The 27223-nt window shown below is 30.4% G+C and overlaps 2 protein-coding genes and 1 long non-coding RNA gene across 7 annotated transcripts in view; 1 reads left to right on the forward strand and 2 right to left on the reverse strand.

The window, feature by feature from the left end:
• Positions 1 to 6728, reverse strand: part of LOC126734443 (anillin-like) — a 48148-nt gene extending 41420 nt beyond the window's left edge. For both annotated transcript variants that reach the window (XM_050438087.1, XM_050438086.1), the window contains exons 1-2: positions 6567 to 6728; positions 3602 to 3703 (exon numbers count right to left, since the gene is read on the reverse strand). In XM_050438087.1, coding sequence (XP_050294044.1) covers positions 3602 to 3703; positions 6567 to 6633 — 169 coding nt within the window. In that variant the 5' untranslated portion in view covers positions 6634 to 6728. The remainder of the gene's footprint in view (positions 1 to 3601; positions 3704 to 6566) is intronic.
• Positions 1 to 27223, forward strand: part of LOC126734444 (nose resistant to fluoxetine protein 6-like) — an 88387-nt gene that overhangs the window by 20157 nt on the left and 41007 nt on the right. Inside the window, exon 1 of one of the 4 annotated variants that reach the window (XM_050438089.1) lies at positions 24733 to 24928. The exons of the other annotated variants lie outside the window; for them this stretch is intronic. Coding sequence (XP_050294046.1) covers positions 24850 to 24928 — 79 coding nt within the window. The 5' untranslated portion in view covers positions 24733 to 24849. Of the gene's footprint in view, positions 1 to 24732; positions 24929 to 27223 lie in introns of those variants that run through there. 4 annotated transcript variants of the gene reach the window in all.
• Positions 15999 to 20299, reverse strand: LOC126734453 (uncharacterized). The gene is made up of 4 exons (XR_007660056.1): positions 20115 to 20299; positions 18724 to 19806; positions 16384 to 16513; positions 15999 to 16302 (listed from the first exon to the last, which is right to left on the reverse strand). It is a non-coding gene; the product is annotated as an uncharacterized LOC126734453 (long non-coding RNA).

The raw sequence follows: 27223 nt of genomic DNA on the forward strand, positions 1-27223 counted from the left end.
TCAAACATTTTTTGGTAGATCTCAGGTTGCCATTCGGGTACTTAAACATTCCGAAATGCTTCATTTGATTATCTTAGAATTTGTTTGATAGTTGGCAGCTTTAATAGTATAGATTTCTGTTTATGTTTATATTTTTAAAATTTTCAAAGCAAACCAGACAAACTATTGTAGCATTTTCCATGTGTTTTGATGTTGAAGAAATGAAAAATTAAACCAAAACGACCCAGTTTTATTGTAAGGGTCTCAGTTTTTGTTGCAATCAGTTTATGGCTTTTATAGTTGGCACCTATAAACAAACAAAATTTATAAAAATTGTAAGTTTTATGTTATTCTTCTATTCTCACTCGATCATCAAAATAAAAAGAATTCGCAAAAATGCACTAGGTTAGGAAGAAGAATCTATTTGACCGAGATATCAAGTATATCCCAGTATATCCATCAATTTATATTCTTTGTTGGAAGGAATAAATCTCATTGCGAGAAACATTAAGAAATCTCCACTCTCATTGCAATAATTATTATTATGCTCATTGCTTCTCATCAGTCCTATAAATTTTTGTACTTTTTAATTAAAAATCCAATAATGAATAAAATATGTTTGTCTTTACTTTATTGGTTCTAAAACTCATAAGGGGAACATTAATAAACTCAGCAAGTCCTGACTAAGGAAATGACCTATATAAAAAAAATGAACAAACAGACATACAGAATAAGTATGTAAAGTTCTCATATTTCAAATATTTTCCGAATATATGGGGTGCAGGAAATCTTTTATTCTTTCCTCTGTCAACAATTAAACATCATGCCATAAAGATCCCTAAAAGATATAAGCCGTATCATCGGTGTAAAATATGATAGAGCTGTTGTTTATTTTTAGTTCAGCTAGGAAAATTATAGAGTCAACAGCAAAGATGCCAAATAGAGAGGCTTTGTAGCAAACCAGTGTAAACAGTGACTAGATCACTCTGAACTTTATAAATTTTGTCTATCTTCGTCCTGGCACTCTGTATCCTGTAGTTACGTACATTAAAACAATCCCTCGTACCCCATTTTTAACACATTTAAGAGTGTTGAGTGAGGGACCGTATGGAACGAAAACATTTATACCGTTGGTCCCGCATATAATTAATATACAATGCTTTAATTTCACAACGAACTACCCTTAAACTCTTAGAAAAAAACACGTCAATTTAGGTATGCAGGGGGACGTTAAATTTTATATTTGATTAAGTTCTGTCAATCACCTCCTCCCCTCCAGCTAATTGCTCCGCTCACTTCTGCTCCACTGATATGTCAAATGGGAACCTCCATCGTGATACTTTGGTACGTTAAATAGCTATGCTATAATGTGATACATAATTTTAAAGGGCATACAATCTATCATCCAACGGTGTATAAAACTGTAAGTTTATTGATTTATAAACAGTAAGGGTGTAAAAAGTGTTTAAAAAAGAAGCAATTTAATCAGTTCACAGAATTTATTTTATTAGGTACTTAAAGAGGCAATAATAAAGAGTTTTGAAATTCCTCACGAACATTGGCAAGTGTTTGCCGCTAATATCTCTACATTCGCGAGTAATTCAATCCTTTAAGTCATTAATATTTTCCTGTCGGGTCTTATAAACTTTGCTTTTTAACTACCGCTAAGTCAACAAATTTTATAGCGTTGATTGAATGAATAATACTGCCCTGCTAAGACAAGTTGTCCTAACTGCAAAAAATGGTTTTTAAAGTTAAGACGGTTTTGCATGTAAATGGCGATAATTTTTCGGCCTATTAAACGAGAAAGTCGTATGTGTATTTGAAATACCCGAAATACTACTATTCATTTTGGCCTAACTGCAAAAACTGCAACGATTCCTAAAACGAATTGTCTTAAATAGATTTTAGAAAAAGTTTATGATTTTACCGATTTTAGAGACTCTTACTCCTACTTTTACTGATTATACTTCAAAGCAGAAGCTACAGCAACTTAATGACCGCGTTTATTTAAAAAATATAATTCAAATAAATTTTGAAAGAGGTTGTAAGTTTTTATATTATAAAGAAAAATTTTCTGATGAACTTAAGCAGTTGGACAAAATTTTTTTGGTTAAGTTTTGCAAATATAAGCTTACCACGCCAAAACAAAGAAATGCTCCTAAGGGCATTAATTTAATTAGTAAATAAAATGATCCGATGAACAGGCTTTTATTTTGGGAAAATCTGCCGATTTCAATAATTGATGATTCTGGTGACATGAACTGAAAATGAATAGTTTTAAAAATTACAGGGGGTTTGGTGCATCATTTGGCAAATTTAATTGGCTGAAAGAAAAGTTAAAAAATGTCTTCTTCTTTCAGCCAATTCAATTTAGCAAATAATGAACCCAACACCCTGTATATGTATCTTGTCATCTATTTTTGTTTAAGTTGTTTTAGGCTCTAGAGTTGCTATTATTTGATTTGGTATTATTTGTTTTTCACTTGTGATATTTGAGCTTAGGATTTTGTATTTTTCTGTTGTTTAAATTTTCCTAACTACAAATATTTTGGAGAATAAAGAGAGTTAATAAACCTAACCCTAAATTGATGTATAGTGTTATTTTTTTTACCATATATTTCAGAAAAAAAATATTCGGATTAAATAAGTGCATACAAATACATTAAAATGAGAGATATCTCAAAACTACTATTTAGCAGTTAGGACAACTTGTCTAAGCAAGGCAGAATAGTACCCATATATTGATTGAATAATATTATGATTGATCGAATAATAATACCTATATATAATAATACCTATTATTCAATCAACGCTTATAGTGTTAAGTCTGGTGACCGTGCGAGCCCTTCAATTGCAACTCTCAATGCCCGTCAATTGCTACTCTCGAACTGTCAAAGCGTAGTGTGGAGGAGCTCCATGTTGTTGAAAATACAAATTATTTTCGTTTAGTATCTCAATACCAATTTCATTCACACATAAATATTTGGAGTCAATAAACTGTTTATTTACATACATTTTTACTGGTAAATCGCTTCAACTTGCATAATTTTTTTTGGCGAAATAAGATGGAAAATTGTTTGCCATTTAAAATAATGTGTGGCACTATGAGGCAACCATTGGACCTACCAAAGTTTAGGTTGATAAAATGACTTTTATTACGACACATTTTTGCTTACTATTCGCTTATACGTCAACTTTTAACTAGTCGATTTTGTTTTGTTTTCGGTTTAGTTAGATAGAAGATTGTATGCTCTTTAAAATGATGTATCACGCTTATGGTAGCCATTTTGAATAGACATTTTAATGCTGCTTACAATAATGTGTCACATGAGGGGCGTTCCCATTTGACATATTAAAGTGAGGGTAGCTGGAGGTGAGGATGTGATTCATAGACATTTGTCAAATATAAAATTACACGTCTCCCTGCATATCTAAATTGAAGTTTTTTTTAAGAACTTATTAAAGGTGGTTCATTTTGAAATAAAAGCACTGCATGTACGCTCCAACTGATTAATTTATTTTTAAAAAATCGCTAAGCTCATTAATGTTTTCATTTTAAAAAATATAGATGCGATATAGTGCGGTAAAAGATGGCTTAAATGCAAAAAATCAAACTTACCATTATTGTTTTCACCAACTTGAGCTTTATGGGTCAAAGAGTGCTTTTTAACTGGCGTTAATCCTGGTGATCTTGGAATATCTGACATTCTGACAGTCGTAACTAAAATCATTTACAAAAATTAAATATAATTAAGAAAGGATAATTATGTAAGATTGTAAATTGTAATTGACATATAAAAAAACATAAGGGAAAATAGTCACATCTTAGAATGTTTTGAGTTTTTTTAGGTCACTCGTAAAACCTAATTGGATTTACAAACTAGACGAAATTTTAAAAATGTGGCACCCCTTTATACTTAAGATATGAAAATCAAAATACAGAAGACATTGGTATTAACAAAAAGAGAAACAACTAAATACATCAAAGAATCCCGGCAATTTCTGAGGATAAAATATTAGAAATAATGTTAGATCACATGATTCCCAAATAAAACGTTGATCCACCCTTCGAAACTATGTATTTATGCAGAGAACAGTGAACAAAAGGATTCATGGGGATTTGATCAGGTACACAGACGGATGAAGACCGAAGAGAGCTGAAATTTTTGGAGAAAAGCCAAGGAAAGAGATCCATTCTATAGGTAATTTTTGATCGGACTTTAGGAAGAAATCTTTGTACTGCAAGAGGAAATATAACAGAACCTAACAAGCAATTATCCTAATAATAAAGTTACTCACGCCAGGGTAAATGAAAACTGCTATGGAACTACCTACCGAAACCATTATTTAGTTTCGATGGGTAGTAACAATATAAAAGTATGGATACTGAAACACAGCGGTGTAGGTGTTTATAAAATTTCTGCATAAATGAAAAAAATTTGCCTGACACCTTCATTTCAAACAAACTTACAACAATAGTGTTTGAAAGACTTCATAGAATAAGTGTGTGCAATGGAGACCTAACCTATCGCCAAGTACATAACTTGCGCTTATACACTGCGTCACAGAAGGCATCAAAGTGTGCCATTGTATTAATAGCATAAATAAGGTATTTTTTAAATTTATTATCACTTATGGTTTTAAAATTAAAAAAAAAAACCATAAAATATTGTTAACAATATTACGTATTGTATTGCTTATAATAATAATTTCCAATTCTGCTGCAGATATACATATATTGTTTTTTCAGTTTAGTCTCTATCAAAATACATTGCTAGATACCATAAAAAATTCTGGGTGGATGTCAATGGTCATGTTCAAATTAATATATTTATTAGTCAATCTAAATATTTATTTAAATTAGATGGTTTGCCCTATCTGGGGTTTAGAATCTACATGGAATCGTAGATAGCATTACGGCACTATTACTATCTCGATTTAATACAGATATAGTAAAAAACAGATAATAAAAAATGTTGCAATATTACCTTCGACTAAATTAATTAATTGTTGTACACAAGAAGGGATACATCTAAAAGGTTTTAAAGTTATCAAAGTTTCCTCTATTCAGAAAAATAAATATGAAATCAACTGCTGCCATAAGTAATTTTTTTTATAATGAATAATTAGGTCAAACAGGTTTACTTCTTATCCTATAAATATTTTTATTGAAAATATAAGAAATTTTGAAAATAGTGCTTATGCTAACGACCTTTTCTTTGATTTAAGCAAGGCATTCAATGGCGTGTCTTTTGATATGCTCATCTAAAATCGCTCCCGAAAGCTCAAGAGTGCTTTAAGAAAAATAGCCTTGGCTTAAAAAACTAAAATAACCTTTAGCCTAACAGAAATAAAAACGAATATGATGTATAAAGTCTCTTGGTGTGGTATTTGAACTATATTCTTTCTGGGCCTCTTAAATAGATTATGTGGCAGGCAATGTAGCTAAAAAAAGTATTGCTATCAAATCTAAAATAATGTAGATCATTTACTAATTGCTCCACATATGATATATGAACATATTAGGGACATTCTTCATACATTGTTTATATTTTTAATTTATAGTGTAAAGTAATTTAAGAATATTCAGGTTAATTTATAGCACCACCAAGTATACTATAGCAGAAGCTATTTTTGTTGTCGTAAATTTCTAATTAATTTTTAATATAAAATTTAAATCACAGCAAATTGAACTACAATCAATTTTTAAGAATAAAATAGAAAAGTCCTTAATACAAACAGCCTATTATCGCCAAATATTAGTTATAAATTTATGCTATATGTCTTTTCTCTATGAATAATAAAATTTTTAGTACTTTGTTGACGAATGTTAACACTTATTGTGTAACAACATGAAAAAGTATAATGAACTCTCTTAGTTATTATATAGTTATAGTTATTATAATATTATTTCATATAAAAGTAAAAAAATTATTGATTGAACTATTTTCTTACTAGTTTCTAAAATAACATAAACCAAGCGATTTTGAACAGTATTACTACAAAAATTATTAGAAATAACAAACCACACCTAAACCGCAGGCACTGTTAGATTCTGGAAGTATATTTATAACTTTAAAAATGTTTAGTTTATGACACATTTACATTGAAGTAAAAAAAATTAGTGTTATTAAATTTTATTCTTATTTGCTTTTTTTTAACTCATGACTAAAACATAATTTGAACATAGGTCTATTATATTTTATCTAAAAAAATTTAATGTTTTAAGAAGAAGAAGTAGTTTGAATATATTTGTCAATAATGTTCACTTAATTGTCCCAAACCACCTCTGGACGCAACAAGTTGTATATAATTGATATTAAATTAACCTCATATCATTGCATTGAAAACATTTTCAAATTTTATTAAAATTGGAGAACGGATAATAGTGAAAAAGTAATCTTTTTTAAGAAAAATATACACCTTATATCTTGAAAATAACGTATTTTGGGATCTTTATATGCAATTTCATCCATGAAATTAGCTTCTGAGCGCTTGAATTTGATCGTTGAGTTTTGGAATATCTATTTTTTTAACCGCGAAGAAAAATAAAGAAAAAACATTTATTATTAAGATACACTTACACGGTACGTCTGGTATGTCCTGAATCTTGTATAATACATCTTTTACCAACGATTTTATTTGATCCATACTTAATCAATAATAATTTTAAACAAATCAAAAACACTGCTAAATTCCGTGTGAATCAAACAACACATAAAATGTGCAGTATAGGACTGAAACCTGAACTCGCCAGTTAAAGGAATGCCATTTCTAAACTATTTTTATCGTGGTACAAATATTTGTAAACAAATTTGGCTGAAGCTTTGTTTAATCATATTGTGGATCTTACATTTTTACTTCGTATCAATTATTGTCTATTGAATATCACTAACGGGAACTTGTTATCCAAAAATAATTCGACAGCATATGGTGTCGATGCTCTACTTCCCTTTACTGTTTAAATATTCAGATGTTTCTTTCCTAAATATTCAATCAAAAAGATTTGGATAAACGTTATTTGTCCTTTTTCTGTAAAAAATATATAATCATAATAATTACGCTAATAACTTAATCTTAAAATACTTTAAAAAAATCAAGGTCAATAATTTTTTTGACCATTTTCTCTTCATAACACCAAGTAACTTAATTACTTATGATTTTTGAACTGAAAATTTGGATCATTAAATTACCTCATATAGTGCTAACCACATTAGATACAGATTAAATGGGGTTAGGTCCGTTGACCCATGCCAGTTAGTAAAAACATTATACATTTCTTAAAATAATTAAGTGTTCCTTGAAAAGGTTACTCAAAATTGAGCACCTACAATTTTTGCTAATACGTTTTAACTTCTATGGCAATTGTGTATTTCTTCACATATCTAGTATCGGCTTTTTGAAGCCAACTCGTAAAAACTATTATTTAAAAATTGCGAGTTACATTTAATCATCATGTGAATCAGGCGTGCTTACTTTAGTTTACAGTGTGGTCATTTGAAAACGAAATAGAACATAATTTTGGAAACTCAGGTCATTTATAAAAAAGAACTCGAACCCGTCTTCTTAATTTTTGATTTTAGAGAAAAACATTTCCTTGCCAGTTTCACCCCTGATGGAGGGGACAAGACCAAAATCTTATATTTAATCTTGTAGTTCATATATTTCAATTTGATTCTTATTCAGTTTTAATATATCTCGGATGTTGCGTCGCCGAGCGGAACATAGGAAAACCCATGTACATTTTATAGAAAAAATGTAAGATAACTTTTTGAAGAGACCAATCTGGTAAACCCTTGTGCAAAGTTTCAAAAAATGTTAATAAGCGAATCTTGAAAAGTAATTGCAAAATTAGCACATTTTCGGTTCAGGTAAAACCAAACGAGCACCAGGATTTACCATGAGGTTCATACTCAACACCCTCAAAAATTAAACGTTTGGGTTGGTATTTTTGGTGATCACATAATTGGACCATTTTTCTTACCGAGAAATTTAAGTGGATATACGTACTTAGACCTTTTGGAGAATGCCGTTAACCCAGCATTGAATGAAATAATGGAAAACGACCAACGCTACCATAAAGAAAATGCGATATTTCAGCGGAGCTCCTCCCCATTATGCATTACCAGTACGGCAGTTTCTAAATGAAACGTTTCCTGGTAGGTGGATTGGTAGATGGAATGGTCGAAGTCGTGCTGGCCTTCTCCCCGAATGGCCCGCGAGATCACCCGATATATCTCCTTGATCTTGATTTTATTATAACTTGACTATTATATCTTGATTTCTTTGTATGGGTACATCTGAAATCGAAAATTTATGCTGCCCAACCTGAATCAAAGAAGATTTACGGAACCGCATCATTCATAAATACCAACAAATAACACCCGATATTCTTCACAATGTCCGGGAACACTTTGAATAGTTACTGTACTGTTGTATGAAGGTATACGGCGGACATTTTCAACATTTAATAAGATAATGCGTACTAATCAATAAAATTAAATTAGATTTATCTGGAACCCGCAGCTCAAATTTAAAAAACAAAGCGCTATTGTAAAGAAAATTAAATGCCCTTTTAAAAGGTGTATCACATCACATCCCTTCCCATTTAAAAAATAAGGGTGAATGTCGTCCCCGCTAAGGGGTTGAAGTTGTGGGGTTAAAAATTTAAACAGAAATCGTTTTTCTAAAATAAAAAATCGACGGGTGCGAGCGTTTTTGTTTTGTAAATCAATAACCTCTAAAAACTAGCGCTAAAAGTATTAAACAATGGTATTGTTTCAAAATCTTTCACAAGCTGTCATACTGCGAAAACTCAAATTAGCAATTTCAAACTTGGAAGTTGTAACTAGATAAAAAGACTTTTAAAATAAGCTATCACTTGATCCCCACTCCTATTTAAGATTTTGAGGGTGGTTGCAACCCCCTCCAAGGGGTTGATGTTAAGGGGTTGAACGTATTAAAAAATAATTTCCCGCTGAAATAAAAAATCGACAAGAGAGCATTTTTTAAATTTTTTAAAAAAAGGGCCCCAAACCTTGTTGGACTGTTTTCGATGGGGCACCTGTATACCCCGAGTTTTACATCGCTATTGCTTTCATAGCTATGATCTTTTTTTACGCTTTTTTTTCTTTAAACGTTTGATAGGTAGTCCAGTAAATGCTGACCCTTGATCCCATGAAATTCCCAGATGAAAGAAATGCATTTGTCAGAAAAACATAGGCTTAAAAGAAATTGCTGATCATTGTAAATTTGGTCGTCTTCGTTAAGTTCTTTTAATTTGTATTTTTCCAATATCTTTTTTTTTTTTTTTTTATACTAGATGTTATCGTCAAGTTCAAGTACACTGTGGGGGTGTTCTTAAACAACATGGACCAAAATCGCCTCCTCTGTAGCTTTACTTAACACAGCATTTTCCATATCACGTTTTTTATTAGCTGCTGACCTCGTTTGCAGAAATGTTTTGACCAACTTCAAAACATACTTTCAAATACGATATTAGTAGCCACTAGGTAATAATAAGATATTTTTGACCCTCCTTTTTTATTTAAGACTTTAAAAGTAACCTTGATAAAAAGTCTCATCCTTGATAAGAAGTTGGCGTTTTGACGGGATAAAAGTGACAAAAAAATGTTTCCTCCTAAAATCAAAAATTGAGGGTCCAAGCATTTATTTTCGTACACCGGAATGTCCAAAATTGACTTTTCATTTTCAATTGGCCACAGTGTATGGTAAGGTAAAAAGTCTTAAATGTTAAATAAACTGAATTAAGGTCCTATATTCCAATATTTCAATGAAATCCAATAAATTGTCAAATAATTATTATTACTTATGCATTTTCATTTACATTATTACAGTCGGATGGAGCACCTATTCATAATAGAAGGGTTATTAGAAGTTGACTCAATCAAAATTTTCCCAATACGTGGATAGGAAGAAACAGTACTTTTATTCATTGGCCCCCGCGGTACCCGGACCTCACACCGCCCTATTTTGATTTCTCGGGTACTTTGAAAAATAAAGTATATGTCAATAGTCCTCCAACACGAGAAGAACTTCGCGATGCAATTACTACAACTTGCAGGAGCATAACGCAAGAAGAGTTGTTGCAGTCGAGAATTCGGTGGACATATTGAAATAACCGTTATTTAAGCTTTAAATTAAATAACGCTTAAGACCATTTAATTTGTTGTGACTGAGCTGTTATTGAGCTTTCTTGGACATTTGAAGTATAATAAAGATGCTAATAAATTTCTGAATAGGTATTTTAAACATAAAAATCGACGATACCTAATACAGGATGGCCCGACAAATGGGTCTAATTAACGATTGTTATTAAAAATAATACCATTTTATTCGAACATTAGAGCGGTAAAAATGTGTACAGGAGGGTTTTTGGTGATGCTGATTAAGATTTCGTTGTAATTTTTTTTCTAAAAATGCCGTAATATGTTTTTCTAAAATGTGACCCCCTTTCAAGCTCCATAATTACTCATGAATAATACCCTGGAACTAACTTGGACTGTGCCCAAAACTTTTTTGTTGAGCTCTATTAAACAATTTTTTTTTGAAAATCGGTGAAAAAACAAAAATTTTATAGAGGTGGGGACACTTTAGGATGGACACACTCTATATGTTATTATACACTTTATTTGCTTGACTGGTTAAAAACCGATTCTTCCGATCTTCGAACATAAAACTTCTGACCGATACCACCTAAACACTTAAACTGTTAATAAAGCTACAGTGAAATTACTAAGGCCATAAGAAATTTAAGAAAAATTGACAGATCAGGGATGCCTATTTTACGTTCACTTAATACCTCCTAATAAAAAATTAATATCATGGTCATCGGAACTTACAGTTCAAATAATCTCAATCGGTAATAGAAATTATCTACAGCATACATTAATTATTAAGTTTAATATTTATGAAATAATGTTTTTCTTAAAATATTGATTTTCATGAAATTATTGACTAATTAAAATCTAAAAAAACGAGGTGGCATTAAAACGAGAATTTAATACCCTTTTTTATGAGGTATCACTTTTAGTGATTTAATTTGTAGGGGTCAACTTCACCCTGCTCAAGGGATTGAAACTACAAAAGGTAGTTAAACTTAAAGAAATATGAATTTTATGCGAGACTTTTGAGTAACCCTGTAATGTCATGGCAGATAAAGTAAGAATATTTATAGACTTTACGATGCCAGTCTTCCAGTGGCTTCGTTTTCGTGTTTATATTAATTCCAATAGCCTTTTTTGTTATTTTTTTTAAATATTTTATTCAATATAAATCAAATTTCTTAAATTTCTCAAAACAACGGAGTCCAGAACATCGAAAATTGAACCAGAAAGAATTTTTAAACTACCTATGAATGGACTTTTTAAGGTAGGCGTAAATGAGAACGTCCCAGATGCTCTTGAATGCAATATCTAAACGGCATTTTATTGCTGGAGATTGTAAGATAAATGAAAAATGGGACCGGTTATCGCAGAAAGACGCTATAAGCTGCAGATTTATTTATGATTAATATTCATGATTTCATTGATAAGAGGTTCAGAGATTCACAGATCTTTTGCCTCCTATCCAAAGCATCTTACTAGTTCAATAACGTTACTGTATATTCCTATTAATGAATATTTCCATAAAGAAACCACGCTGGAACGGATATAGAATATTATATATTATTAATATCAGATAATTATTAACCTATAACAACATTGCTTTCTCAAAGAGCTTTGAGCAAGATAGTATGAGCTTATGGAACTGTAATTTAAGAAAACATCTTAACAGCTTCATACATGTTAGGCTCATATACATACAATAAAGTGTTTTTTTTTGTATTTAAAAACTAAATGAGATATGAGCATAATTCAAATAACAGAAAGTTTTAATTTTAGATGTTTAATCCAAAAAAATAAAACGTTACAAAAATAGTCAGTAACGTAATTTTTTTTAGCAATAATGTTTAGCAAACTGTATCTTGAGGTGTAAATTATTTTTTTTTATCCTTTGAAATAATATTGCCAAATTTGACCAAAATCCCAAAAATAAACATTAAATTTTTCGCATTTCCCTTAAAAACATTTATTTACTAGGTATTTGATATATATGTGAGTATATGTAATTATGTATATTAATGGCAGTTTGCAATAACGAACTTTTAGAACAGGTAAATTCTTCGATTTGTTTTATTAATATTACAGATCATGTGAGTCAATAGATTTTAACCTCTCAAAAGCTAAAAAAGATACATTTCAAAGATATTTATAGGTGTAGACATTGCCGTCTATACCTCTATAGTTGTGAATGCAGACAAAGTACATTCGCCAGTTGATACTGTATTTTTATGATATACTGTATTTATTTATATTATACTGGTACTTCATTTTCTACTTATAGCAGATTTAAAACAATATTTTTGTTTTTTTTATTGTTGGTTTGCATTGGATTTTCTATAACATGTAAAACAAAGAGGTCTCAAGACGCTCTGATTAGCTCAGACCTTCACGCGCCTACGGGCCCTCTTAGAAACATTGAATTTCCAGACTTGTGTTAATTTGAAATTTTTTTATTATTGGCTAATAGTCCTGTGGCGGGAACCTTTGAAGTGTAATCACATAATAGTTTATCACTAACCAAAACTCTTTATTTTCCTCTGGACACCTGTGTCCTAAAAGATTTCTTAAATCTTTTTATCTTTGATAAAACATTCTCAAGCCTACATCTTAAAAAATCCTATCAAAGCCTTTTGTCAAGATATGGTATTGTAACGAAAAATTGCTTATTTTTATCTTTTTGAAATCAGGTAGCAAATTAGAGAAAATAATAAAGATGATATACTGGATCTATATGAAGGTAGTCATCAAAGAATCCAGATAAGCTGTACGGACAAAGTATTAGAAATGATGTCGGATCACAATGATCACATGATTCCCAGGTACAACTTTCATTCATCCTTTGAAATTAAGTACCCAAGCAGAGAAAAGTGGAATAACAGCGACGGTAGGATTCGTGGGGTCTGATCTTATATCCAAATTGATCCAAAACCTACAAAGGCGCAGGACCTGAATTGTCTGGGCCAAAATGAAGGCCAGAGATATTCCGTCCATTTATTGCATCAGTCTTTCAGACAGACAGAAACCCTTCGATGCCTGAAAAGTATTTAAGTAAGAGCTGGATGAGAAAGAAAAAGAATCGACCATTTATAGTTTAGTGATTCGCCCTTTACTAATCTCTGAGTTGTCAGCACCCTGTATCAGAGCTTCTTCTTCTAGATCTACATTGTATCTACTTGGGCGTCCAACAGTTACTCATTTAAACCGGACTAACTTTGTTTCTTCAAGTCTATGTTAAATATTGTGCCTCCTATCGAAAATCTCTCTTATAAATGTATAATACATATCTCAAACTTTGTTGAGCATAAGATAGGTCAGATAGACATAGGTCAGAGAGCAAATCCGGGTTAAAGGAAATGAAGTAATTGAATTAAAAAAAAAAAGCTGAACTAAGATCTACAATAAACAATAAGGGGTAATAAGTAATTCGATAATTAAAAGAAAAGGCATTAAAGTAACTAACAAGAATAATATTACTACGATAATGATGTTTATAATGTGTCTGACCAAATAAAGCCTTCTTAAAAATATCTTAACTTTAGTTATTAATTTAACTTACTTAAATAGGAATATCTCAAAAAGGGTGAACCGTAACAATATTTATAAGGTATTCCTTTCTTAAGCAGACATTATTGAGGAAACCATCTTTCTTTTATTTTTAGCTATTGTATTTATTCAAAAGAAAATAGCACGTATGCCATGAGATAAAAAATCAAACGTCTCAATTTTCTTCAAAAATGTAAAAAAATAATTTCTATCTTATGAAAAATGTATTATCAAGATTTTCAGAAATAAAATAAACTCACCAGCATCTTGATTACGTTTCATTTCTGGTCTGAGAAAATTTGACTTAACCTGATAAAACAATGTTAAATTCTTGACAATTTCTTATAGAACACCCTGTATATAGATCTTTTTTGATATTCTATAAATAATTTTCGATTTGCATCTTATGAAAAAGAGAATTAAGATAAAATTAAAACCAAATTTTCCTGAAAAATGCCAATCTTCGATGAAAGTGCAATTGTATAATTTTTTATAAAATAAAAAAAAATAGAATATACTTACTAAAAATTAAATAAATAATCCAAATACTCACTAAGCTATTGGAGCTTTCACTATTGTATTATCTTCTTACACTGTATTGAAACTTAAAACGGAATAGTATACTTCACTATTGTCGTTTCTCATTATAATCATTAAACGATAATACAAGGGCTTATACAAACAAATTAAAGAGACTTGTAGGCAAATTAGTGTTTATTATATTAGGCTTTATGCAAATAAACAAAACAAGATAAATAGGTAGTTTATCGGTATAATTTATCCATTTAGGTAGATACTATTACACAGTTTTAATATTTTTTAAAGTTTAAATTGCCTAAATTTAATCTCGAAAACTGTTGGCAATGAAGAAATACATAACGCTATGATTCAAAGTTTGACATAATAATAATACACGCTTTGCTGCTACATGTTAAGTTTACAATTAGGAATTAGTTAACAAATTAAACCGAAGAGACTACAAGCTTATCTTATTCCTTACCACATGAATCTTTGAGTTATATTTTAGCAAAACGTGTGAAATAAGACTGAACATAAAATCCGGTAGTTTAAAGAATTTTATTGTTTGAATACGGTCGCACCCAAAGATCAAATCCTTTTATCTGATTGTTAAAATAAATATGATGATTTGTGGCATATAAGTTTAGTATGGGTATCTAAAAAAGGATAACTTATTGCCCTGAGACGTTTTGTAACATTTTTATGATCATTACGATATAGGGTGTTTGAAAAATTATATAACTGCTATATTAATATTGCAGTGCCAACTTTTGATTTTCTTGAATAAATTGTCTAATAAAATTTAAATTTGACATATTTTAAGTTTTTTACCACATGAAATTCAATAACCCCACTCAAGGAGTTGAAACAGAAATTGACCTTTAAAAACTGAAATGGAAATTTTTCCATTTCAGTTCGAGTTATAGTTCATATGAAAGGGTATTAAATCCTCCTTTTAACGCAGCCTCAGTTTTTAAGTGTATATTAGTTGTTTTTGAGAAAAACGCGTTATTTCATAAATATTAATATTACTAAATAATGCATGCTGTAGATAATTTCTATTACTTATTAATATTATTTGATCCGTAAGTTCCGATGACATTGGCATTAGTTTTTTATTAAGAGGTATTTTAAGGTGAACACGAAATATGCATACCTAATGATCTGCCCATTTTTTTAAAATTCTTATCTCCTTAGTAATTTCATTGTAGCATTATTAATAGTTCAAGTGTTAAGGTGGTATTAGTCAGAAGTCATGTATTATTTTATTTTGTAAAAAAATGGTTTTGTCGAAAAGACATCGGATTCAAATTTTAATGATTATTTAATTCAAAATATTCTGAAAATTATACTCAATCCTCATGTTAGTAGGATATTTCACAAGTTTAAAGAAACTGGTTCAGTGAGTGATTTACTAAAAAGTGGTCGATCTTCTTGTTTGAGCGAAAATAAAAAAATTGATATATTACTGTCTATTCATAAGAATTCACATACCTTAATCATTTAATTAGGTCAAGATAACGATGTTTCACAATCTACACTACTATTTCAGAGGCTTACAAGAAATAAAAAGTACCATATAAAGTAAGACTAGTACAAGAACTTTTAGAAGATGATTCTGATAGGCGACTGCAGTTCTGTGAGGTAATGATGACGAAGCCACATTTCACTTAAAGGGCATTGTGAATAGACAAAATTATAGATTTTGGTCTCAAGAATATCCAAACTAGATACATAAAGCACATACCCAGTATCCTAAAAAAGTATAACAATATAATTAATTTCAACAATATATATTTTCAACAATATAATTTTGGGGCCATACTTTTTTAAAATAATCTTACAGCCGAACGATATTTAGATTTTTGTCGTTCAATTTGATAACTTTAGCCGCAATTTTTCCAAATGCAGTCGATCTAGATATATTTCATGACCGATTATGGTTTCAGCAAGATGGTGTTCCTTCATATTTTGGTGTTAATGCTCGCAGATTTCATTTTTCAAATCCTTGGATTGGTCGACGAGGTGCTGTTAAATATCCACTTAGATCTCCTGATTTAACACTGCTGGCTTATTTTCTTTGGGGATATGTCAACAACATGTTTACCAAAATAAACCAGACGTCATTGGCGCACTAAAAGAGAAATTTAAAATAGCATTAACTAGTATACCAATTAAAGCTATTCAGGACTCAATCGCTGGCTTTTATCATTACCTTGCGGCTTGCTAAACTGAAGGAGTTGGCCATTTTCAACACATACATCATGGATAAATCATGGAGCAATAGCCACCATTTTGTGTTTAATTTAAAATACGTCTCAATAAAAAAATGGGGTCAATGTTATCTAAAAAAGCAAACTTAATGTCTCAAACAATATCAAAATGTCATAAACATTATCTCCTGAGTACTTTATTTAGTAATTTTAATTTTTACGAAATATATTGTCGAAATTATTTCGACGAGTTTTTCTTAAAAATAACTGATTGAAATATAAAAATGAGGTTGCGTTGAAAAGAGTTTTTGAGAGAAAAATTTCATATGAGGTATCACTCGAACCGTTATTCTGTTTAAGTATTTAGGAGTCAATTTTACCCTGCTCAAGAGGTTGAAGCAGCAATATCCAAAATAGGCTCAAAAGGTCGCCAAACTTTAAAAGTGCTTCCCGTGTTTTACCGTTTTGCTATAAATAAAACAGTTAATGAAATTGAATTGTATGCGGAACTTATAAATAACCCGATATATAACCCTGCTAAGTAAAGTTTATCCTCTTCTAATTAATTGAAATTAGGAATTGTGTCAAAACTTTAATAAAAAAAATTCTCCGTTCCATTTCGTCAGTTCAAGATCTTCAACTTAGGCATTTTGGTTACAAGTTGCTCAATTTTCTGATGGTTATTGAACTTTGTTACCATCATGGTTTGGTACTATCTTGATCGTATCCCTTGTACTGACATTTTTCATAAACCATAGAAATTACCGCCTAATGTGGTTGTACTAAGCAAGCAAAATTGGAAAATTTATATTTTCTGATAAACGGTTAATAAGATTTTTATCATATTAGCAGAAATTATATAGATTAAAAAACACCTTGATAAAAAAAACTAATGTTAAAAGTTAACATGGATGGTAGTGATAATAAACTTATAATATTCCAGATGAATTAATAACGTTGTATGTTTTTTAACTTGTACTGTAATTATTTTAATGATAAATTTAAAGGCAAACAAATAAAGGACAAGCAGCTAGCAAAAAGTTAAGCTGGTATATCTTTTTTTGAGGAAAAATTTTATGTTTTCTGCAAAGAAACAAGAGAGTAAACATTCTTTAATTTATACAATTATTACAATCATTTATTATAATTTTTTTCCTTTGTTAAAATTGAGTAATTACTGGCAACGTGAAATTTTATACTATCTTTATCAGGGAACAGCTAGGAACATTTAGATTTTTAGAATGACAAATGAAATTCTTTTAACTAAATAATGATTTCAACTGCAAAAAGCATTTTGTTATTTTAATATTAATATGCATGTAACTAAATGAATCAAAGCTAATATTATATAGTACTTAATAAAAAGAAACCAATATGCTTTAAAACCAATTTGTCCAATATACAGGAACTTTAACAAAACTAAATAAAAATTTAACATGACCAAACAACCTAAAAAACCTGCACACTTAATGTATAATGTACTAACCTAAAATAATTGTAATACTAGTAAGTAAACGGAAAAGGATATTATTTAGAAAAATGTTGCCTTTTATTTAATTATAGCCTTTACTTGTCATGTTCTTTGGTAGCATATTATATATTTTATGTATTAGAGAAAACAGGGTTTTTAGATATTTAAAAGTATTGGATTTTGAGTGACAGCTAATTTATTTGCTTTCCTTCTCACATTATCACTTTATATTTAAATGACATGTAATAAATAAATATTACTATTATTTATCACTTTCTTACTAAGTTCCGTGATGATCCATTTGAGCGATTCAACTAAAAATTGAAATTTAGATTCCTACATATCTCTTCAATGAAATGTCGTTTTTTTCGGTTCTTGTACTAAATCGTTACATGATTTATTTTTTGTCAAAGCATGATCCAATTCACCTCAATATATGGGGTGAAGTGGATTACCCATTCAAAATCGCCATTATTTGATTGTTGCAATCGCAAACATCAGTAAATAAAAACTTAAACAGGTAACATACAGGTAAAATAAACTAAAAAATTCTTTATAAATCAGTCGTATAAACAGCCTTATTGTAAGTTTTTTTCCCCATTACTTAAGTAAAACCAATGGCGATCTCTGCGTTCATTTTTGAGATTCACTTTTCTTTGAACAAAGTCACCCACGTTTAGACCATCAGCGGAGTGATCTAGCTCGCTTGTGCTGCACTCGCCGACTTCCTCGCAAATTTCTTCTTCCTCTGATCTCAAAGAGTCTGGATCTGAATCGTCGGCATCAACAACTTGACGACCACTGTTGCTTTTTAGCTTATCAGAAGACATAATTGGAGTCGAGGTGACATCATTAGTGATGATGCTCTTACCTGCCACGATATCAACCTTCTTGCCCCGTTTCGGTGCTTGACTGGGTCCGCTTCTAAGTTCGTCAAGTCTTTCCATCAACACATTCCTCCATGTGCTTTCCATCGGCTCCGTGTCTTCAGTTCTATATTTTACCTTATCCAAAACTGCGTTCGGATTGAAGGCCACTATACCACACGTCTTGAACCCCGCCATAGCGTTAACTGTAGATCTATCGCAGATCAGTAGATCTTTGCGCACTCTTGAATTACACTTATTGTTATATGGCTTCCGAAATTATCACCAATAACAAATTTATCACCTTCCAGCTGTTGGAAATAAGGCAAAACAATTAAGTAGAACTAGTCTTCGAAAAGAATAGAATCAAACTTCGTAAATGTGTTAGGCTCTATACACGACGTAGGGTGGCGGAGGAGTTCCAGCACAGATGTAAATAGCTCTGCGCAGCTATTTACATCTGTGGTGCTAGTTTTGCTCGCTTCAAGTGCTCTGAATACATACTTAGTGCCCCGCTTTAACACTACTTTCACGGCACCAGGGTCGCCAACGAAGTTGGTTTCGTCATAATTTATTACATTAGATGGTGGAATGTTTTCTAGGGATTCTCGTAAATGATTGAAATACGCCGCAGCCGATTCATAGCTTACTGCAACTCTTACTCTCGTCGTATTCTCCGAAAATTTTGTTGTTAGTTCCCGATGCCGATTCATGAAACACAGGAACCATTTATGACCGGGCAAGTTATTATGGAACCACTTCTTGTATTCCTTAATTGTTTAAATATTGCTGGACAACATGTCGAACATCTATCGGTTTTAGTGAAAAACCCCACTCCGCACACAGCTGAAGATCATCAACAAGCACTCTTTCTACTTCATTTGTTAATGCTGGCTGTCCTCCATAAGTTCCAGAATATTTATTATTTACGCGATAGTTCAAGGCTGTATAGAAAATTCCAAATTCTTTAGATGCTTGTCTCATCGATATTTTTTCACCTTCACAGCTGCTACAGCCCTCTCCATATAAACGGGGTTATAATTTTTCTTTCCATAAGCTCCTAATTTCTTAGCATATGTGAGAGGCATCTGAAAAAAATAGTAAACAAAAAAAATTGTAAAACTTATAACCTTAATATGTGCAAATCAACCTATAATAGCATTAATCTATTTCCCCCCAAAATTTGTCGTCGATACGTAAAATTTTATTTTAAAATAAACAAATGGACAAATGTTTTTTTTAGTGCAGCCTATTCTTAAAACATCATTAAAACGATCTAGACAGGCTAGCAAAGTGTTTGCTTAAATCCTAAAGCTGTGCACACAAACAAATATACTTATTTGACAAAAGCAAATTTATTGCGTTATTATATTTTATTTTATTTCAGAGTACTCACTTTCTAATATTCTTTCTATTCCTTGTATAACTGCACCCTGGCACTCACTACACGCAGCGACTCGTTCGCAATGGGAATCGTAAGTCAACAAATGGATTGGGTGATGCGCGCGCATTACTGATCAAAAACCTGTTTGATCCACTTCACCCCGGATGACGGAAAAAAGAGTAATTTAGGAAGAACAGTTTTTTGACATATGCTGTCTTATTACTGATACATAATATATTTGGTTAACCATTAGGACATTGGATTTAGAAAAAAGTGCTTGAGAAAAGTAAAACTTAGATTTTCTACCTTGTTCGGTAGTCACCAAATTTAGCAAGTCGTTTACACATATGAGGAATATCATGGGTCCCAACACCGTACCCTGAGGTACGTGTTATACCAGAAATGATTCACTCAATATATCATTAAATTTTATTCTTTGGGTTCTGCTGCTTAGAGGATTAGATAGGATTAAACAGCCTATTGGAAGTGCCTCTAATTTTTACGATGTGTAGAATATGTGTTAAATCAAATTAAAAGTGACACTGTAATAGTGATTATAAATATGTTCATGCATAGATTTCCCTCCTTTAAAGTTTTATAAACAGATTTCGTAAGTGAAATCGCAGCATCCTCATTACTGCAATTATCTTTAAATCCATATTGCTACTTTGAGAATTTTTTTCTGAAGAAACTCTAGTTTTTATATACTTCTCAATTAATTTAGAACGATTGCTGCTTAGTGCTATTGCCGATAATTACTGGAAAGTTTTTTTGTCTCCAGATTTACAAATAGGAGATATAATGCGTTTTTTCAGCAAAGTGGAAAAAATAGGATTTATTAAATATTTTAAAGGATTAAGCAGATAAAAATTATTGTTTTTTAATGTAAGTGTAGTAATCTCGTGGGTACTAGGAGCAGAGTTATTTTTAACATTTTTTATTTGTTCTATTATTAGAAGAATATAATATTTAAAACTGATTCACTATTCAATATAATAATAGTCTTTTATTGAAAAAAAAGAAATTACACACTTCTATAAATTGGCGATATGTATCTTTATAGCTACTCTTATATATTACCTACCTGCAAAGAAATTAATTAAAAAATATATAATTAAGAGAGATAAAAGAAAAAAGCAATGTAAGCATTAAATTCAAATTAAAAATAAAAAACATTAAAAGCCAACAATTTAAAACAGGATTTAAATTTAAATTTTAAACATTTTTCATTAATTATTAAATTTATATAATTTTTTCTTCTTTCCTTCTCCACCAGTTTCATATTTTTCTAGTTCTTTAATGTAATAGTCATTCTTTTGTTAATTTAATTAAGGCACTTAATCAGTCACGGTAAATCCTAAAATTATTTTAACACTTAGATTTTTAAGTTACCTATCGTGTTTTAATAAGTTTAAGATAATTTCAACCCAAAATATTTTCATATAAAATTTTTAATGTATTTTTGTAGAAAATATTTTGTTAAGATATAGTAAACAATTATTCTTGTTTAAAGATGGTATAGCTTGTATGTACCTGTTATAATCACATCATATTTATTTACAATCGCCAAAATAAATCTATTGCTACTAATAGTTATAATTTCGTTTTCTCTCACCCATTCACTCCTAATGAATAAAATATCTAAACCCATCCCACTTATTAACTTGACCATAATTATACAGGATGTCTCTAAAAGGACTATACAAAATCCTAGGACATACTCCTGAGGTCAAAATAAGCCGATTTAAAGCAACTGACCTCAGTCCAAAGTTGCTTCGTTTCTTAGTTATAGGGTGTTAAAATATTTTAAATAATTTAAAAAACAAAAATCGATTTCATTTAATTTTTTTGCAGTTTGCGACATACCACTTTAAAAATTGGTACTAAAAAACTCCTTTTAATATAAGAAACTCGAAAATGGGCATCTTTTTACAGGGGTGCGATAGAGGGCGCTCCATACTGCACTGTTGATGGTGTAAAATGACCATAACTTTTTTCCAAATGTGGTTTTTATTTTTATTGTCAAGGAAACAATCTCTTTAACGCTTTTGATTAAAAAAAAGAACTCTTCCTAGAACCTGCTAAAATTAACTGTTACTAAGATACTTCGGGTTTTAGTCTTTGACGCAGTGCCGGAATAATAAAAAAATGGAATTAAAATTTTTGTGTTGTTACTTTTAACGTAGTTTGCAGGAAGATTTTTTTAATTTGATGAGAAACAATAATTTATTTAAAGTAATTTTAATTATTATAAACTTTTAACAATTGTTCAAAAAGATCGCCGTCAACATGAATACACATATTAACATGGAGTAAAAAGGTAAAAAGTACCTAAGTTAAAAGTACTTAAAAGTACTTAGTTAATTGCTCTAGAGTACACCATCGTTTTTAAAGATCCCCACAAAAAATAATCTGATAGAGTCAAGTCCGGTGAGCGTGGTGGCCACTTTACAGGAGCGTCTTTTCCTCTTCTAATCCAAGATATTGTTTATGCAAAAAAATCCGAATATTTAAAGTGAAATGCGGTGGATCTTGCCGAAGTTGTATTATAAAATTGCCAATAACACATTGGCAAATTGGAAATAATCTATGCTATTTCTTGGGAATACTTTCCATTGAAGTATCTATAAAAAAGAGATAAATCTTTGACGGCTCTTCGGTGTTCCGAACTGTCAAGTTTACGGGTATATTCAGGGTTGTTGACAAGTCGTATAACGCGTTTCTGTATGCTGTCCAGAAGTTTATAAGATCGGGTGACCTGGCTGGCCACTTGGTAGGCTCTCGACGACCAATCCACTAATTAGTCAATCATTTCGGCTAATGTGAGGCGGTGCCCCATCTTATTTAAAAACTGTTTCCAACTCAAATTCATGAGGATTGTCTTCAATAATCTCAAGGATAAGTGGTTTATTGCATTTTCCAACATGTTTCAGGAAAGGTCCCATGTCAAATTTTAGTCTGAAAACAGAGGCCTAACAATATGATTCCTTAATATGCCAGCCGACACATTAATTTGTTCTGGGTATTGTGTGTGTGTTTCACGAAATATGTGGGGATTTACGTCGATCCAATAATAGACATTTTATTTTTGAACATTAACATTCAAAAAAAAGTACATTCATCACTGAAACAAATATTCTTCACATAAGCAGGCTGGCGTCCTATTCTCTCAAACATTAGTTCGCAGTCGGAATTCCATACGTCGATCAGGATCATCTTTTGTCAATTGATGAGCCATTTGAATTTTATATGGATCAAATTTATGTTTTTTAAGTACCCTTTTCACAGTAGCAGAAGATACATCACACGTCACCAACTGTGGAAGTAGACAGTTGTGGATCTCTACCATAGCTTATATAGTATCCTGTTTTTCTTCTGGATAGTTGGGACGCCCTGGATTTTTCCTACTGGCAACACTACCCGTCTCGGTAAATTTCTGAACTAGCTATCTAATATACTTTCGACGTACTGGACGGTCAGGAAAGCAAACATTACAAATTCTTTCCGTCTCATGTATACATTACATTTTCCTTTCATACAGCATACATTACGATTTTTACATTGAAAATAATTTCAATGTTTTCAGCAAGGGGACGTGGATCAGGCATTCTCGATTAAATCAAGGTACAAATACACAAATAAATAAAATAGCAAAAATATTCTCGCCTTTCAGTATTATTCGCTTTTAAAGGTATCGGTAAACTAAATAATGGCGTCCCGCCGCCATTTTAAAGTCTTGCGCCTTCTTGAAGAAACAGTTACTAAAGCCCGACGAATCAAAAAGTTATAGGAAACGGATATTGCTATAGGAAAGCGAGCAAGGAAAGACCAATCTTTGAATATCCCTATATCATACTTTACATGAAAATATAATAACTTTAATAATGCATCACAAATTTGAAAACATACCAGTTTTTAATAGGCGTTTATCAAAATAAAAAGTAAGACAGTATTCACCTAAAAAAATGTAGATTTACCTGAATTTTTAAGTGGCTTTACAGTATACCCACCAGAAATATAAGAAGCAAAAGTATGCCAACCTCTCATCTGTTTTAAGGGTTAAGACATAATTTTTTATTATTATAACTAAACAAATAGTAGATAATTCAGTTTTGTATTGTAACTCTTTAATCTATTCAAAGTGAATATTATTTAGTTTTCAGGCTTGGATTTACTTAAAATGGCCTTTTTTCCAAAATAGTGGAAGAGATTGTATCCTCATATTTTGATCTTTGGTTTCAAACAAAAGTTTCATCATCATCATCTCATAATATAATGATAAAGTGTTCTGTAATTAATTATATAGTCCTATTAGTTATTACACTTCCTTTCAGAAAAGGAAACTCTGAGCATCTAATCATGTATTTAAAAATAACCAAAAATATATCTCTAATCTTTCTAAATATTTTAAAATTATTTTCTTAAAGTTAAAAAAATATATAGATTAGCATGCACATTCTGCTTAACATTATTTACAACAATTCACACTAATTTATCAAGTCCATAAAGCAACAACAAATAATGAATTTAAATATGTCTTAAATGCATTTTTTATGCATATAAAAACCGCATGTGGCGATCCAAGATAAGAGGTCAATTGCATTGCAATGTGGACCAAGTTGCGTAATTTTTTCTCTTCTATGCGTTTGCAAGGTACCATAAGTGGTTCTTAAGTGAACATAAACCATCAGGTTTAATAAAAAACCAGTACATGATCACAGATTAGTTAACATCTAACGTTTTAAAAATGTTTAGATATTTTGGTGTTTTTGGGTTGTTGGTTGTTCAGGTTATTGCCGTCCAAGTTGCTACTGTTAATTTGCTAGGTAAGTTATTATAAATACTTTAGGGCTTAAATAAAAAATGACGAGGCAAGCAATTTATTAATGTGGTGTTAAAACGTATACATATGCTTAGTTACGTAAATCATTTTTATGAAATAACAAAATTGATAATTTTTTTAACAAAGCAAAGAATGGCCTCAAGGGTGAACTAAGGTTTTAGTAAAAAAATCTATTTAAATGTTTTCTATTAATTTAATAATTTTATTAATTTTTAATGGCATCAAATAAGTGGTTGGTCCGCAAACTATGTTTTTTTTTTGTCTCATGAATTAATGCTAGCGGTAATGAAAGAGTGTTGTATTTTGTTATTTGGTGGTCCGTTAAAAACTGTCTAGCAAGGTTAACGGCCATAAGTGAAAAAAAAATTCTCGAATTTAATTTCATTACACTAAACTTCCATTCTTTATCGAGAGTGGAATTCATTCTTATTTTTTCAATTAGGCAAAGGCATGTTGTGATACATAGTGTGAATACACATTTCTATCTGATACATCAACAATATGCGACTTGAAAAGTAGATGCATTACTATAATTCACTTAAAGTCACTTTCTCGTAGGGCGCGTTATATGTAAATGCCCCCATACAGAACTTAATACTTTTTATATCGAAGATATTTGTGATAAGTGCGTCATATTCAAAATATTATAAAGCATGCATTATAAATAATTATATGAATACATTATTAATAATTACTTGAATAGTCTAGCTTAAGTTGCTATTTTACTACAACATTCAGTCTTAGACTTTTACATTAATGGGTGCTGTAATTACCAGAAAAATAGTTAATATTCATTCTAAATATTTTATTTGATTCCTATTTTGTCTTTTAGTACTAAAAAATTCCATATACAGGTTATTTTCAGTTTTGAAAGGGGTAACTCTGGAGGCAGACGGAGAACCAAACATATTAGTGCGTATTATAGCATTTTGGCTATATTTTTGAAGGAAAAAAATATATTTTTTTATATCCGGGGGATAAAAAACTTGCATTTTAAAATTGTTTTGAAAAATTAAATTATTTTATACAAGGTGGTCATAAAAGGTATGGCAGTAGAAATTTATATATTTTTAAATGAAAGCTTTTATATATTATTTGATTTTTAGATTCTTCAATAGCTTTTTGTATATTCTTCTGTAGGTTTTTAATTAGAGACATTTGAAATTTGACCTTTTTTAAACTTTCAAAACACAAAGCCATAACGACTTCTAATCTTAAATTTTTAAGATGTGCTTAGTGAAAGAAAAAAATGTCACTTGTCTTTTTTTCCTTAAAATATCTTACTTTAATTGTTCAGAAAGACCTGCTAAAATGTTGCAAAAATGATAATCAAAAGTTACCTTAAGTCATTTATTTGACAAGTTTAATTAAGGATCCAAGCCTAATTTTTTTTTATTTTTAGTTTTTGCAGCGTTTAAACTGGCGTTTCTGTACATTCTATGATCCAAGATATTTTAAAAACAGTGCCTTAAATCATAATTTTGCAAGAGTAGCTTTTTTTTCCAAATTAAATAGAAAATCTAACAGTTGACTTCTTATAAAAAAATATTTTATCACCTCGCAAATTTGAGACAAAAAAGGACCAAACCAAAAAAGAAAATTGAACTATTTTTTCCATTAAAATTTTCTCAAAACGTGTCCATACGCCCCTCACTGATAGAAGTGAAATAATATTTTTGATCTAAGAAGATCTATCTAGACGTGTTAAATTCCATATATAAATGCCTAAAGTAGTTTTAAAAATAATAATAAATTTATAATTTTTTATACAAATTTTGACACCTGTATTTGAAACAAAGCTGTTTTCAGATATAGTTCATAACGAAAACTGTAGAATAATTTTAAGTTCTCGGCCTGTAATATTTTTTAGTTCTCAGCCTTATATGTTTTCGCTTTGGAAACTAGGCCACCTATATTTGTTAATTGAAAATCATAAATTTATTGTACTAAAATATAAAATTTCATATCTGTTCTAATAAATCGGATGCTTTTGAGAGAATTGAGGTTTAGTATTAAATTGGTTACTTGCATATAAATAATAAAAACTGTTAAACTGCAGCAATAGTCAAATTTACTGTCTGAAATTGGATTATATATTTCATGGCCTATTTTTTAATGAAATAATAGTGGAAAATTTCCAAAACTGCTCCTTTCTCGTAGAAGGGTTATGGAGAATACCTGAAATAATTGTTGAATAGCCAAATGCGATGCATGAATGAAACCTTAAACGATTAGTTAAATTTGATTGAATACAATATGATTTTTTTGTATTCTATGA

The sequence above is a fragment of the Anthonomus grandis genome, chromosome 3 (assembly GCF_022605725.1).
Source record: "Anthonomus grandis grandis chromosome 3, icAntGran1.3, whole genome shotgun sequence".
Lineage (NCBI taxonomy): Eukaryota > Metazoa > Arthropoda > Insecta > Coleoptera > Curculionidae > Anthonomus > Anthonomus grandis.